The sequence below is a fragment of the Cucurbita maxima genome, unplaced genomic scaffold, assembly GCF_002738345.1.
Source record: "Cucurbita maxima cultivar Rimu unplaced genomic scaffold, Cmax_1.0 Cma_Scf00003, whole genome shotgun sequence".
NCBI classification, from domain to species: Eukaryota; Viridiplantae; Streptophyta; class Magnoliopsida; order Cucurbitales; family Cucurbitaceae; genus Cucurbita; species Cucurbita maxima.
This window is the reverse complement of record NW_019272019.1, coordinates 6,257,712-6,272,672: the sequence shown is the minus strand read 5'-3', so window position 1 is coordinate 6,272,672 and position 14,961 is coordinate 6,257,712. Positions and strand designations below refer to the sequence as shown.

Below are 14,961 nucleotides of genomic sequence, written 5' to 3'. Positions count from 1 at the left end.
TGAATATGAACTAGTGCCTAAGACCACATTCTCAAATACATTTTTAACGTTCTGCATGTGAATATTTCAATTATTGTTAATGCATAGTAAAATGTATCCCTTTCTTTTTCCATTTCTTTCTAAAAACGCAATATTTCTTTAAAAAAGAAGAAAAATCCTAGAGAGGCAGGACCAAACAAAGCAAAAACAAGCTTATTCATCACATCGTTAATATCGGATAGTAATAAAAAGAGAGAGAAAAAGGCAAATAAAGCGGCGCCGCATTACTTTATACGAGTGGGAATCATTGTTCCACCATTTCCACTTCCGCCCCTTCCTTAACTAATCTTTTTTAAATATGTATTTATATCACCCTCACTTTCTCGTTCTTGATTTGGTCTTTTATCTTATAGTAGTAAAAATAAAGAAAGAAAATAAATAAATAGTAACAGCCTATAAAGTCTTTATTTTTATTATTGTTGTTTTCCATCACCCGTTACTTAACTTGGAATATTAACCAAAATTAATATACCAATCCACCAGTATGGGTGAAAGTAAATAACAATGAGGTGAAATGCACCCATTTTACCATTTTTATGTTTTTTTTTTTTTTTTTTTTTATCATAGAGGTTGTGTCGATTCAAGCTCAAACATAACCCAAATAGATGTGCAATAATTATAATCCAAATGAGAGCGATCTTGGATCCAAGACAGATTTAAAGAAAATTAAAGTTATTACTATACTAACAAGGTGTTAGACCTCAATCGGGTGTATGGCATCAAAGCTAGACACCAAGTGGTGTGCCATCAAGAACACTAAGTCCCAAAAGAGGTGGACATAGGGCGGTGTGTTAGCGAGGACGCTGAGCTTCGAATTAGGGTAGATTGTAAGATCTTATATCAATTGGGAGAGGAATGAGTGTCAATGAGGACGCAGGGTCTCCAAGGAAGTTAGATTATGAGATCTCACGTCGGTTGGAGAGGGAAACAAAACATCGTTATAAGGGTGTGGAAACTTCTCCCTAACAAAAGCATTTTAAAATTTAAGGGGAAGTCCGTCTAAAAAAACAATATCTAGTAATGGTAAACGGACTCACAAAAAAAAAAAAAAAAAAAAAAAAAATCTTAATCTACCTCGTATAAGAATGGAATGTAACTTACACAACATGGATTTAATTTGAAACTTCTTTTTGAAGTACAAAGTTGCATCCCCACGAGGCTAAAAAATCAAAGTACAAAAAAAAATAATAATAAAAAAGGCTAAGGCTAAGGCTTTATTTTATTTCAACATAATTTTTGCATGGTTTGCATGAGCCAATGACAACCAAAAGAGAGTACACAAAGAGCAACACTTGCAAGTGCATGTCCACGTGCCATTTAGTGGTTGGTCACCTGTGTTTNAAAAAGTTGCAAAAAAAAAAAAAAAAAAAAAAAAAAAAAGATTTTTCCTATTTTAAGCCTATGAGCAAAGAATAAATAGTGAGCATTTGCGTCCATGACAGGGTGTGGAGCACACGGCTCGGCTATTCCAAAAGGGCCGCCGGGAATTTTGATCCCGATTCCCTAATCCCTCCCCCTTTTTCTTCTCTTCTAATTTCCACTAATTCCAAATAATTTAGAATTTCACCATACATTATTAAATCCATAAATTCCACATTTACACATTAGCCCCTTTCATTTTTAATGAAATCCCGGATTTTCCGAAAACGTCGTCGTCATGTACTCTCTCACCTCCCTTGCTACAACGTCCCTCATCGCTTCCCAGAATCCCGCCGGCATACTCTCCCTCCTGCGGTCGCACTCTACCGCCACGTCCCCTCCCGCATCCATTCCCGGAGTGGCCAGAGTTAGCTCGGTCAATGGGTCGTCATTGACGCCCAGCAACGAACCCCCACCCATGTCCGAAGTGCGATTACCGGCGGATTTTCGATCGTTTCTGACTCGGCGTTTGAGAGTGGAGTTCCAGTGGTTTTTGACGGCATTATCGGTTCGCCCAGGGAGGAGGCGAGCAATGGTGGCCCAGCGGTTGCCGTAGCGGGCATGGGCAGCGATGATGGCGTCATCCTCCGCCTGGGAGAAAGGGTGGTGCTCGACGCCGGGACAGAGCTGGTTACACCAACGGAGCCGGCAGGATTTTCCAGAGCGGCCCTTTACGTATCTACTAATTAAAGACCAATTTCTAGGGCCGTAGCGGTCGACGAGTCGGGTCAGGACCCGATCCTCTTCGGCGCTCCATGGGCCTTTGATTTTATCAGGGACGGCGGAGTTTGGCGGCGAGGGCTTGCCGGAGTGAGAGGAATCGGAGGAAGAGGAGTCGGAGGTGGAAGAGGAATAGGAGGAATTTTGAATGTCCATTGGGGGAGTGAGGAAAACGAGTAGGGAGATATGGCAAAGGGAGAGCACGGAGAGAAGCAATGGAATGTGTTGGGGATTTATATACCAACAACAATGAGGAGGTTAGGTCTCGGAAAGTGGCTTTTTGTAAGGTTGGTGGGCGGGCAACGAAGATGACCCGACCCGTCCTTTTCTTTTTCTTTTTCTTTTTCTTTTTCCAACACAAAATTAATTTTCTAGATTCCTTTTTAATCTCCACTTCATGCTTCTCGATCAAGGATTTAAAGACAGGAATGGAAAGGAGACGCGTTTTAATTTTGGAATATGCACTTTTCTTTACTCAATCAAATTAATTTAAGTTTGTTCCTAAACCTTATTTTATACCTCAATTTTATGGCATCATATGACAATTTAAAATATGATATAAAACTATATTAGATTTAACATGCTCACAATCTAACAAATATTTGCCACCTCCTCATATACAAATTTTTAATACTTTATTATGTATACATGTTGCAATAGAATATGGTTGAAAACATGAAATATATAAATTCAAACGGCAAAGTGGGTCCGTGCCTTTTTGACCCATTTGCCCCAAGGCAGCCAATCAAGGAGCGTCACTATGTTTAATCAACGGCTCAGATTTACCTTGCTTTCAACCTTAAAATATCATGTAGATTACATTGAATTAAATATTAATTTTTAATTTTGTGATAAATAAGTTACTGGATAAGAGGGCCCTCCCTCCTACAGCCTGTAAGAATCTCACGTGATTCCAGCTGCCCTTACTTGGTCGAAGGTTTTTAGAGAGTGACAAACAACCACCAAAACTACGCATGAAATGTAAATGTGACGCACCCAGGGGAGTATTTATCTTTTGGCGTCATAGGCAAAGGAGAGCCATGATTGTATTGGAGGGTGATTTGTCCCACTCCTGTGGGCTCCAGACGATGTTTCATTTACTTGATGAAGATGGGCTCGCACGAGGTGCTTTCTCTGGAGAGAAGATTGGGCTCGCACGGGCTGCTCCAACGAGGCGAGAAGCCCAATTATAATGGGCCACGCGATGTGGGCCCATATTCGTCCCCAGGAAAAACATTTTTGTTTCTTTTTCTTTTTTTTTTTTTTTTAATCACAGATTTAAAAAATAACAAAAGGGCCGAATAAATAAATAGAATAGTAAAGAATAAATAGAATAGTGACTGAAAAAATGAGAATAGGACAAGGAGGGAGACAAAAGTAATTGAAGGGTGACACCATTTTACGTACTTTAGGGGCCACGTATACAGGTTTAAATTATAGCTTCATTTTCTCACCTTTCATTTTTTTTTTATTTTTTATTGTTAAATTATAAACTTCCCTTCAAGATATATATATATAATTTAAAACTTTATTAATATAAGTATAGAAACTTGAAAAGGAATTTAGGCATATAAAATTATTTGACCAATTATTGACTTCATAACCTCATGCTAAATAATCTCATCATTATATCATATGATTGGAAGGATTAAAAAACATAAAATATTCTCTTTGATGCCAATTTGAATATACACATAACTAACTGCTGAAGATTTCAGTTGCATCGAGCTTCAAACATTCAACTCAAATTTGTAATATTTATTTTAAATAACCCTTATAGCAATTTTATTTCCCAAGAAAAGAAAGAAGAAAAAGAAAAACCCTTACATGTGGAAAGAATTCCAATTATACAGCAACAGCCATGATAGCCATCCTTGGAGATCCTTCAACAAAAGAAGGGAAAAAAAAATGAAGCCTTTCTTTAGAAATGGCTATAAAATATTTATATTTATACAGAGGGAAGAAAAAAAATGTATTCTATTGAGATCTGACGAAGAAAATACTGAACTCGGGGCCGGCCGCCCCATCGGGATTAATCATATACAAAGCTTCCGAATCTTTGGATCCAACAACCCTCTCAAATCTGGCCCTCATGTACGTCAATTCCCCATCTAAATTATCCTTCTCCGACGCCGGAGACGGCAGAACTCCGGCGCCCATGGAAACCCCTCTCAAGTGCTGCATGACATGAAGCTCATCATCGGATATTTGTTTCCGTCTAATGGAGTATCCAATTTTCCTTCCGTTGCAATAAACCGCCCACACGAATTCCTCCATTAGCTTCTTCTTGTGGGTCTTCGTCTCGCTCTCCAGCGCAATCCTCAGAATGTCCGACGCCATTTCCTTGTTCAGCGCCGCCGTGTGCATCGGCAATTCGATTATGAATATGGGAAGGCAATGAGGGTCCTCTTGAATCGCCAAGCTCACTCTGCCCTTACGGTACCCGAAGATTGTGCCCGTCGTGGCGTGGTCTTTCAAAAGGGGCTTTCTGGGTCGGCCCAGGAGAGCCACCATTTTGCAGCCGGAGCTCAACATCGGGAACAACTTGAACATTTTGAGGAGTCCTCCTCCTCCTCCTCCGCCGCCGCCGGAAGAGGAGGGTTTGGGGCGTTTGGAGGTGTGGCGGAGGAGGGAGAGGAAGACAGACTTGTCCATGAATGGGCTGGAGTGAAGAGATGGCATAATTAAATGGGTTAGTTTTATTGAATTTGGGGTTGTTGATTATTAAGAGAGGGGAAATGGGGGAAGGCATAAATAGGGGGCGGTTGGGGTCTGGGGAAGTTGGGTGTTGGTCACTTTGGAATCTTGCGAGTGGGAAAGGGAAAAAGGGGAATTCAAGCAACGGACTCACTCAACTAAACAGATATGATACAGTTTGTGTAATAAAATACATCTATTTTATAAGGGCTAAAGGGTTGATGTTGACCAAAAAAGCAGTGGAATTGAATGCGTCATAACCTAATCTAGCCCAACTTACTTTTGTTAGACGAACACGACTCCCCATGGTATCAGAGTCATGCCCTAAGCTTAGCCGTGTCAATAGATTGACAAATCCTTAAATGTCGAACAAAGGACTCCAAAAGGAGTCAAGCCTCCTCGAAGGTACGAAGGCAGTCAAAAATGACTAAGACTCCAAAGGAGTCGAGCCTCGATTAAGGGGAGGCGTGCTTTGTTCGAGGGGAGGTGTTGGATGATGAAAGTCCCACATCGGTTAATTTAGGGAATGGTCATGAGTTTATAATCAAAGCAATACACTCTCCATTGATATGAGGCCTTTTGGGGAAGCCCAAAGCAAAGCCATGAGAGCTTACGCTCAAAGTGGACAATATCATACCATTGTGGAGAGTTGTGTTCGTCTAACAACTTTAACCATTTATTTATTAGTTTGATATGATTTGTTTTGGGATATATATTATTAAAGGAAAAGTAAATTGATTAAAAGAAGAAAAATGGGGGCAGTGGGAAATGTTGGGCATGTGCTTCTCTGCTCATTAGGTTTTGAATGAACATCATGAGTTGCTTTTATGCTTTGTTGGGGGAAAGAAAATAGTGACAATAATTGAGGTGCAGCTCATATTCCCATGCAAATTTCTCTTCCTTTCTTCCTTTCCTTCCTTTTCCTCTGTCAGATCGTAGTCTTATCCCACGCTAAAAAAAGCTGCTTTGGGCACGTAACTACCCAACTCCATACTTTTCATAAATAAACAAATGTTTTTCCAAAAATCTAACAAGAATATTTATAATAAATAATAATGGGCCTCCCTTCTCCCCCTTTGTGGTGCAACCCGGGTCTTGTAATAAATTGTTGCTCTACCTTCCAACAATCACGTCTATCTTACTTCATCCGCTCGCTATTTTGAACCCAAACCAAAATTTTCCATTTCTCTGTCCGCCATTCCTTCCTATTCGAGAATGGACCGACGACTCATAGGCAGCAGCTTGGTTGAGGGAGTCCACTTAAACGAGTTTTCGTGGAGCAATTGTCATTGCTTATGGACCCAAACTTGGGTGATCTATCCATGAAACTTCTTCTTTAATGCTCAACACCCTATTCATTTATCTACTAGGTTCATCTGAATTTTCAATCTAACAAGTTAGGGCCTACGTGTTTGTGTAAATCAATCTCTACGTATTTATTTTAGTGTCGGAAGTTTAGGATAGGGGAGAAATATATAAATTCTCGACAAGAAAAAAGATGAAGATTCCAATTCTATCGACATGTTTGTTTAATATGATAGAGAAAGCTCGTGGTATCATGTTGCAGGTGGCATATGTCTAGAGATGCCATATAGAATTGAAAGCGGATCTCCTAATAATAATAATAAAAAAAATAGTTTCTTGAAGGCTAATTAACTTACTCACCAAATTTTTGGGTACAAATTACAGCATCCAACCACTGAATCAAATGGGGTTATTTGCTATGCCTAACAAATCTTTTTGTTTGGCTATGCATTTCTATAGAACAAACAAGTCCAATAATTGAACAAACTGATGAGATGACAGCAAAGTTGGGATTTTTATTTTAGATTTGAAATTTATTGTACTCCTTTTACAATTCTATTAAAACAGAACGTGGTAGGTTTCAGAACATGTTTACATTAATATTTTATTTAATAATCCTAATCCTTATTCCACAACTAAAAACCTTAGTTATCATAAATTCAAAAGCATATAATTTAAAAAATAATTTTAATAATAATAATAAAATAAGGGAAATAATGGGGTTATGATTTGATAATTGGGGATGGGGGTGGGTTCAATTGCATATGATTAGGCTATAGATATTGGAACATTCGCAAATGGCTACATAAAAAAGGCAACTCATTATTTTATTTCCAAAATTATGTTTCATTTTTCCTTATATTATAGATATCTGCATTAGAAGAATAAATTAATTAATTTTGAGACAAATTATAATATTTAAACCAAAAATACAATTTTTTTATTATTAAAGCTCATGTTGTATTGAAAATTGAATTCATATTTTAATAAAAATTATATCGAAAAATAGAAGTTTTAAAATATATTTTCTATCTTTATTATTATTATTTTTTATTTTTATTACGAAGCTTTCAAAATATTCCATTTGATATTAAGGTCATTTATTTCAGTGGGCCGGAGGTAATACTATTGGGCTTCAAAGAAATAAAATGAAAATGGGCCTCAAAGCCCACAAGTTAATCTGAGAAGCGTATTTAAAAATTCATGCGTAGTCCCCAAAATCGAAACTGAGAAACAGTCCAAACATAAAAACGATTGATTTTTAGTTAATAATGTGTAAGTATGGGGCAGCATTTACAATTTAGAGTATTTTAATAATTTAACAAATTTAATAAATATTAAAATATTACGTATAAATTCATTCCCGCCTGCTCGGTTTGCTGGTTTACCCTTCGTTCATGGTTGCATCGTCTCCTGGTTAGAGTTCTTTTCCACTTTCTCAGTTTCTATTCTTTTGCCCTACTGTTTTTTTTTTTTTCTACGAGGGTTTTGCTATTGTCTGGTTCTTCGTGTTTTATGGCATTCTGAGGCAACGGTGCGTGACTGCGTGTTGAATCTTCTGCTTTGTGTTTTGATTTTCGATTTGCTTATACGCTCGTTCGCGCCATTTTTATTTCTCAGTATTTCTCTAGGGCTTGGAGTAGGATTTTATCGTTGCTATCATGACTCAATGTGATACTCACCATTCGAGTGGTACGGTTTTCTTCCCGTCAATTTACTGTTACTCGATGTCGTATATCATGAACTGGTGGCATCTATATTATTTATTTACTGATGATTTGAGATCAGAGAAGTATCGGAGTATAAGATTTTCATATTGTTTCGACATCGTCGCTGATACGACTGACTTGGTATTTTTGAATCATATACATTCGCAACAGAGGAATTAGGCTAAAATCCTTGATTGTGTTAACCATACGCGCTACTAATCCTTGATTGTGTCCGAATTCTGCTCTTTCACTTACCAACTAGGATTGGTCATAACTATATGTGCTTTAATAAAATTGCGGTGCTCTCGGCGTGGTATGTGATAAGAAATCTGTGTGATTTTAGATTCTAAAAGTCATGGACAAGATGTGCTTCTGAATGAAGTGTATTATGTAAAATTGCTTGGTTAATCAAATGGCACAATGCATGCTTCTAGTATGGCACTGAAATTGCTTTGCCAATCGAGCAGTGGTACATGTTATCCATTCCCAACTAACTTTATCTTTATTTTTTTCTCTTTGTCGTCTCTTTCCCCCTCTTTCATCAATTTGTGTTGAAACTAATAATAGAAGTTTGAATTAGTTACTACCGAAGAGAAGGAGGAGGTGAATTCAATTTTATCCACAAAAATCTCAACCAACTCTGGGAATCCCCCCTATAAGGACCTCCCTCCCCATCATTCAAATCACTCCTCCTCTCAATCTCACTTCAGTTTTCTGTTGTCACCAACAACTGGTATCAGAGCAATATTGCAGCAGCAAAAAATGGCAGCAGAAAAACAAGTTGAGAACTACGTTCAGCCCGCCATCCCGAGGTTCGATGGTCACTATGATCATTGAGCGATGTTGATGGAAAATTTTCTCAGATCAAAGGAGTTCTTTGATATGGTGGAAACGGGTTATGAAGAGCTAAATGAAGGCGAGGTACTCTCAGCTGGTCGACAGCAACTGTTGGCAGCATCGAAGTTGAAGGACCTGAAGGTCAAGAACTATTTATTTCAGTCCATTGATAGGACTATTTTGGAAACAATGCTTCAGAAGAAGACATCCAAGAAAATTTGGGACTCTATGAGGAGGAAGTATCAAGGCTCAACGAGAGTAAAACGTGCTCAACTACAGGCAGTTAGGAGAGACTTTGAAATTCTCCAAATGCAAAAAGGAGAAACGGTGAATGATTATATTGGCAAGGTTATAAGTCTTGCAAGTAAAATGAGGATGCATGGTGGTTCAATCACAGATGTTACGGTCGTAGAAAAGATTTTGCGATCACTAACACCAAAGTTCGATTACATTGTATGTTCTATCGAAGAAGCAAACAATGTCGAGGAAATGCAAATAGATGAACTCCAAAGCTCCCTATTAGTACATAAGCAGAGGCTCAATCGCACAAGTGCAATAGAGGAGATGACAACCTTAAAGATATCCACACCAAGTGAAACTTCAAGCTCTAGAGGTAGAGGGCAAAGAAGAGGTAGAGGTCGTGAGAGAGGCAGTCGAGAAAGAAGTGGAGATGTTGGCAGGTCAGCAGACCTAGTCAGAAACGATTATGACAACAAAGGCAAGAGGCACTTTGACAAGTCTAAGATGGAATGTTACAGATGTAGACGCCTTGGACATTACAAAAATGAATGCTATACCAGGCTCCAAAAGGAGAAAAGAAATCAATCCAATTTTGTGGAGAGAAGAGAAGAAGAAACATTATTAATGTCATTTCATGCTATGAAGGTGGCAGATCAAGGTGTTCATGCTATGAAGGTGGCAGATCAAGGTGTATGAGTTGTAGACTCTGGATGCAGCAATCATATGACAGGTTGTAAGGAATTCTTCTCAACTTTAGATGAAAATTTTCATACTACGGACTCTCTTGACAACAATTCAACTCTCCAAATGATGGGGAAAGGAACCGTAGATATCAAGACTAGAAATGGCTTTGTAGAGTCTATTTCTAATGTATTCTACATTCCTGATCTGAAGGCCAACTTACTTAGTATCGGTCAGTTACAAGAAAAGGGGTATGTGATCACATTCCAAAAATGATGAATGTGAAATTTATGGCTTCAAAAGAGGATCGATTGCTAAGATGAAGATGACCACCAACCGTCTATATCCGTTGACGTTAAATATCGTTGCCAAAAGTTTGATGGTAAAGAAAGAAGACACCACTTGGCTTTGGCATTTTAGGTATGGTCATCTACACTTCAAAGGATTAAAGATGTTGTCCTCAAAGAAGATGGTAACTGGGTTGCCAGATATTACTCCACCAACGAAAATTTGCGAGAGCTGTGTAGTAGCAAAACATGAAAGAAACTCTTTTCCATCCGGAAAATCAAGAAGAGCTCAAGCAATTTTGGAGTTGATTCATTCAGACATATGTGGTCCCATCTCTCCTGCATCAAATGGTAACAAGAAATATTTCATGACCCTCATCGATGATTTTAGTCGAAAAACATGGACTTATTTCTTGCACGCCAAATCAGAAGCCTTTGATTGCTTCAAAAAATTTTGTGCTACTATGAAAACGAAAACTGGAAGAAGAGTCAAGGTTTTAAGAACTGACAGAGGTGGAGAATTCTGCTCGAAAGAGTTTATTCAATTTTGTGAAGAGAAGGGCATACGGAGGCAATTAACAACAACATATACACCACAACAAAATGGTGTGGCCGAAAGGAAAAACAGGACCATTCTGAACATGGTTCGAAGTTTACTAAATAAAGGAGAAGTCCCGAAGGAATTCTGGCCAAAAGCTGTTGTGTGGTCCGTTCACATTCTCAATTGCAGCCCTACCTTTTCTGTTAGAGATATGACTCCACAAGAAGCATGGAGCGGAAGAAAACCTGCAGTAGACCACTTTAGAATCTTTGGGTGCATAGCATATGCACATGTTCCTGATGAGAAAAGGAAGAAACTTGAGGACAAGAGTTCGAAGTGTGTGTTCCTTGGAGTAAGCGAGACCTCTAAGGCATACAAGCTCTACGATCCTTTGACAAAGAAGGTGGTGGTAAGTCGTGATGTAGTCTTTGACGAAAAGAAGACTTGGACATGGAAAGAAAAGATCACTGTGAATCAGCAGATTCCTGTAAATCTTGAAAAAGAACAAACTGAAGCCCCTATTCAGCCTCACTATGAGCATGGAGAGAGCTCATCACAAGCTCAACAAGAAGAACCAGTAGAAGAAGATCATGATCAAAATCAAAGACATCCAAGAACAAGAAAAAGACCAAACTGGATGATTGATTATGAATCAAGTGATAGTGGTTATTTTGCATTATTTATGGATAGTGATTCAATTGTCTATGAAGAAGCAGTAAAAGAGAAGAAATGGAAGGAAGCTATGGACAGTGAAATCAAATCCATAGAGAAGAACAAGACTTGGGAGCTCATTGATCTTCCTAGAGGGCAGAAAACAATCGGAGTAAAATGGGTTTTCAAAACCAAGTTGAATGAAAACGGTGAGGTGGATAAGTACAAGGCGCGACTTGTTGCAAAAGGATACAAGCAAAAGTATGGAATTGATTATAAGGAGGTATTTGCACCAGTGGCACGTCAAGACACTATCAGGCTCATAATTTCTATTGCAGCACAGAAATCTTGGCCTATTTATCAACTTGATGTGAAATCAGCCTTCTTACATGGAGAGCTTCAAGAGGAAGTATATGTGGAGCAACCAGAAGGTTTTGTTCAAAAAGGCAAAGAGGAACAAGTATACAAGTTGAAGAAAGCTTTGTACGGTTTGAAGCAAGCTCCGAGGGCATGGTACAGTCGCATTGATTCTCATTTTGAAAAGATGGGGTTCACCAAATGCCCGTATGAACATACGTTGTATGTGAAAACTGAAAAGGGAGGTAACATTATCATTATTTGCTTATACGTTGATGATTTAATATTTACTGGCAATAATGAATAAATGTTTGAATTTTTTAAGAAGAGCATGATGAAGGAATTTGAAATGACATATCTTGGCTTGATGAGATATTTTCTTGGAGTAGAAGTTACTCAAACTCCCGCAGGTAACTTTATCTGTCAGAAGAAGTATGCTCAAGAATTACTTGAAAGATTTAAATTGGATGAGGGCACTTTTGGAACTCCATCAGAATTGGGTTTAAAGTTGCACAAGGACATTGACGGGCGAGAGGTTGATAATAGGTACTTCAAACAAATTGTGGGAAGTTTGATGTACCTAACTTCAACAAGACCAGACATCATGTATGCGGTTAGTATGATAAGTCGTTACATGGAGCATCCAACGGAAAAACATCTCAATGCAGCAAGAAGGATACTTCGTTATGTGAAAGGAACCTCTGATTTGGGGGTATTCTACAAGAAAGGAGATGATCCGAAGATGGTTGGCTATACAGATAGCGACTATGCAGGTGATATAGACGATCGTAAAAGTACTTCAGGAAGTATTTTCATGATGAGTTCAGGAGCTATTTGCTGGTCTTCAAAGAAGCAACCTATTGTAACACTCTCAACGACAGAAGCAGAATTTGTGGCAGCAGCAGCATGCTCGTGCCAAGCAATTTGGTTAAGAAAAATGCTTGAAATTTTTAATCAGAAGCAACCAAGTACGACGGTTATATATTGTGATAATATGTCAACTATTAAGTTGTCTAAAAATCCTGTGTTGCATGGAAGGAGCAAGCACATCGATGTTCGATTTCATTTCTTGCGTGATCTGTGTAAAGAAGGCATTATTGAACTCAACTTTTGCCGAAGTGATGAACAAATCGCAGACCTATTCACAAAGCCCTTGAAACAACCATTGTTCGAGAAGCTCAGAAGAAAGATGGGAATATGCAGAATCCAAGATGTATATCAAGAAGATGAAATGAAGTCCTAAACTGATTTCCGCAGAATTCAGTTTAAGGGAGGGTATTGAAACTAATAATAGAAGTTTGAATTAGTTACTACGGAAGAGGCAGAATTCAGTTTAAGGGAGGGTGTTGAAACTAATAATAGAAGTTTGAATTAGTTACTACGGAAGAGAAGGAGGAGGTGAATTCAATTTCATCCACAAAAATCTCAACCAACTCCGGGAATCCCCTATAAAAGGACCTCCCTCCCCATCATTCAAATCACTTCTCCTCTCAATCTCACTTCAGTTTTCTGTTGTCACCAACAATTTGTAGGCCTATTTATGTGTGACAGTGTAGAATCTCTTATATGCCTACTGAAAAGTCTTGGAGACATCCATTAAATTTTTAAAGGCTATTTATCTTTTAAAGTATTTAAACGTAAACACCGCTGGGAGTCGAGAACTCTTTTCTTTCTTACTTCAATTGTATTTAAATGTAAACGCAATGCCGTAGTAACTCCGATTAGAAGTTTGAAAGGCTGATGTGTCAACTGTGTGGAGTATGTCGTTTGGATTATAGTTTCTTCTCCTTTTATCTCTTACTTAAATTGTTTGGTAAATTTGATAGATAATGGGTTTCCCCCTTCAGCTTGGGGTGTGTGACTTTAGTCACTTGGCCATATCAGTGCTGAGCTCCAAGATGGGAAGCCAATAATATGTGTTACGGGTCGTGACGTGATTACCCTTTAAAGGCCAGCAGATTTGCGTGTTCAAATTTTAATGTCTGTTCAATTGGTCAATAATCATCCTTCCGGCGGAAGTGCATTTGGGTATTCAATTCAACAATGTTTGGTAAGTTTCCTAAGCTTGCATGTCATTTTCATTATTTAATATACATCATTATCAGTTCAACGACGGAGGTGGGAGTCCCTTGCTTGGATTTGGCAGGTGCGTTTCATGCTGAAATGTTTTAGTTTACTAATCTTTTAACATAAAACATGTAAATTAAATAATAATAGTTGAAATTAATTTGAAACTTAGTTGGCAATTAGCTTTTTTAATGATTTGTAACTATACTATCAAACATATTTTGGCCAATTGTTTATATTCAAATCTAACTTCTAAATTTGCTACTACTTTAAACATTAAGTACAACTCTATATTTTTTATTTAACCCTTATTTTCAGTTCTAATTTTTTCAGACCACTAATCAAACCCAAAAATTTCTACCTGAACCATGCCCGTAAATTTTCTTACTCTTGAAGTGTTATGGTTTCGGTCTTATCTCTAGTGTGGTGGCAAGTGGCGGCAAGTGGTCACGTGCAAAACTTGTTTTGAGCCAAGCATGCCAATTTGGCTGGTTGCCAGTATAAAAGTCCAAATTTCTTTTGTAGCTGCTGAGGGGTGGTTTCGTTGCCAGGGGAAATTTTTTTAACATTAAATACCCATTTCTCCCCTTCATGATTTAATGCATCATCAAATGATATCTTATTTCTTTTTTATGATCTTTAAACTGTTTTTAAATAATGCTAAGAATTAAGACAGACAGAGAAAATTTTCCAAGATAGTGCTGACAATCTTCCCAGTGTCCACTTAATTAACTTTTGACAGCTGGGAAAGAGAGGGGATAAAGAAAATTGTCCTTTATTAGGAAAATGTATAAAAAAAGATTTCGTAGTCCGCAGTCGGAAGTATTGTTACCTTCTGCGTAGGAAAAATACTATTTTTTTTCCAGCTTTGAAGCATGCAATTCGAGGACATAAAAAAGGGACCCGAAATTTTAACTTCCCATAAAATCGAGGCGCCAAACAACGATGTTGAAGGTAAAGTGAAACGGAGGTCGGTAGCTACTCTCATCTAGCTCCTCATCGCATCGATACTGACTGTATCGCCGGTCTCGGGAATCATAAGCGTTCACTCTGAAGAGCTAAGGACAATGGCTTCCTCTGTCTCATCTTCAGTTAGCAAGGAAGTCCCAGAAGTAGTTGACCAACTGGAAAAAATCACTGCACCCTATGGCTCATGGAAGTCCCCAATCACCGCTGATGTTGTGTCCGGCGCCTCCAAGAGAATCGGAGGTACTGATGTTGATGACTCTGGTCGCCTTATCTGGCTTGAATCACGGCCCTCTGAATCTGGGTATGGACTGTGCCTGTTGCTTTACCTATGTTTTGTTTCTAGTAAGACCTTACATTGTTTCTTCTTCTTCTTCCTCTTTTTTTTTTTTTTTTTTTTTTTTTTTTTTTTTTTTTTTTTTTTTTTTTTTTTTTTTTTTTTTTT

The 14,961-nt window shown here is 38.2% G+C and overlaps 2 protein-coding genes and 1 pseudogene across 2 annotated transcripts; 1 reads left to right on the top strand and 2 right to left on the bottom strand.

The window, feature by feature from the left end:
* Positions 1-1,234: 1,234 nt before the first annotated feature.
* LOC111476533 (transcription factor MYB44-like) lies at positions 1,235-2,448 on the bottom strand. Its single transcript, XM_023120233.1, has one exon. It carries the CDS (start codon positions 2,332-2,334, stop codon positions 1,660-1,662), a length of 675 nt encoding a protein of 224 aa, XP_022976001.1. The 5' UTR covers positions 2,335-2,448; the 3' UTR covers positions 1,235-1,659.
* Positions 2,449-3,877: 1,429 nt separating this feature from the next.
* On the bottom strand, positions 3,878-5,002 carry LOC111476979 (protein MIZU-KUSSEI 1). The gene has a single exon (XM_023120867.1). It carries the CDS (start codon positions 4,858-4,860, stop codon positions 4,156-4,158), a length of 705 nt encoding a protein of 234 aa, XP_022976635.1. The 5' UTR covers positions 4,861-5,002; the 3' UTR covers positions 3,878-4,155.
* Positions 5,003-7,579: 2,577 nt separating this feature from the next.
* LOC111474216 overlaps positions 7,580-14,961 on the top strand; it is a 12,227-nt pseudogene continuing 4,845 nt past the window's right edge.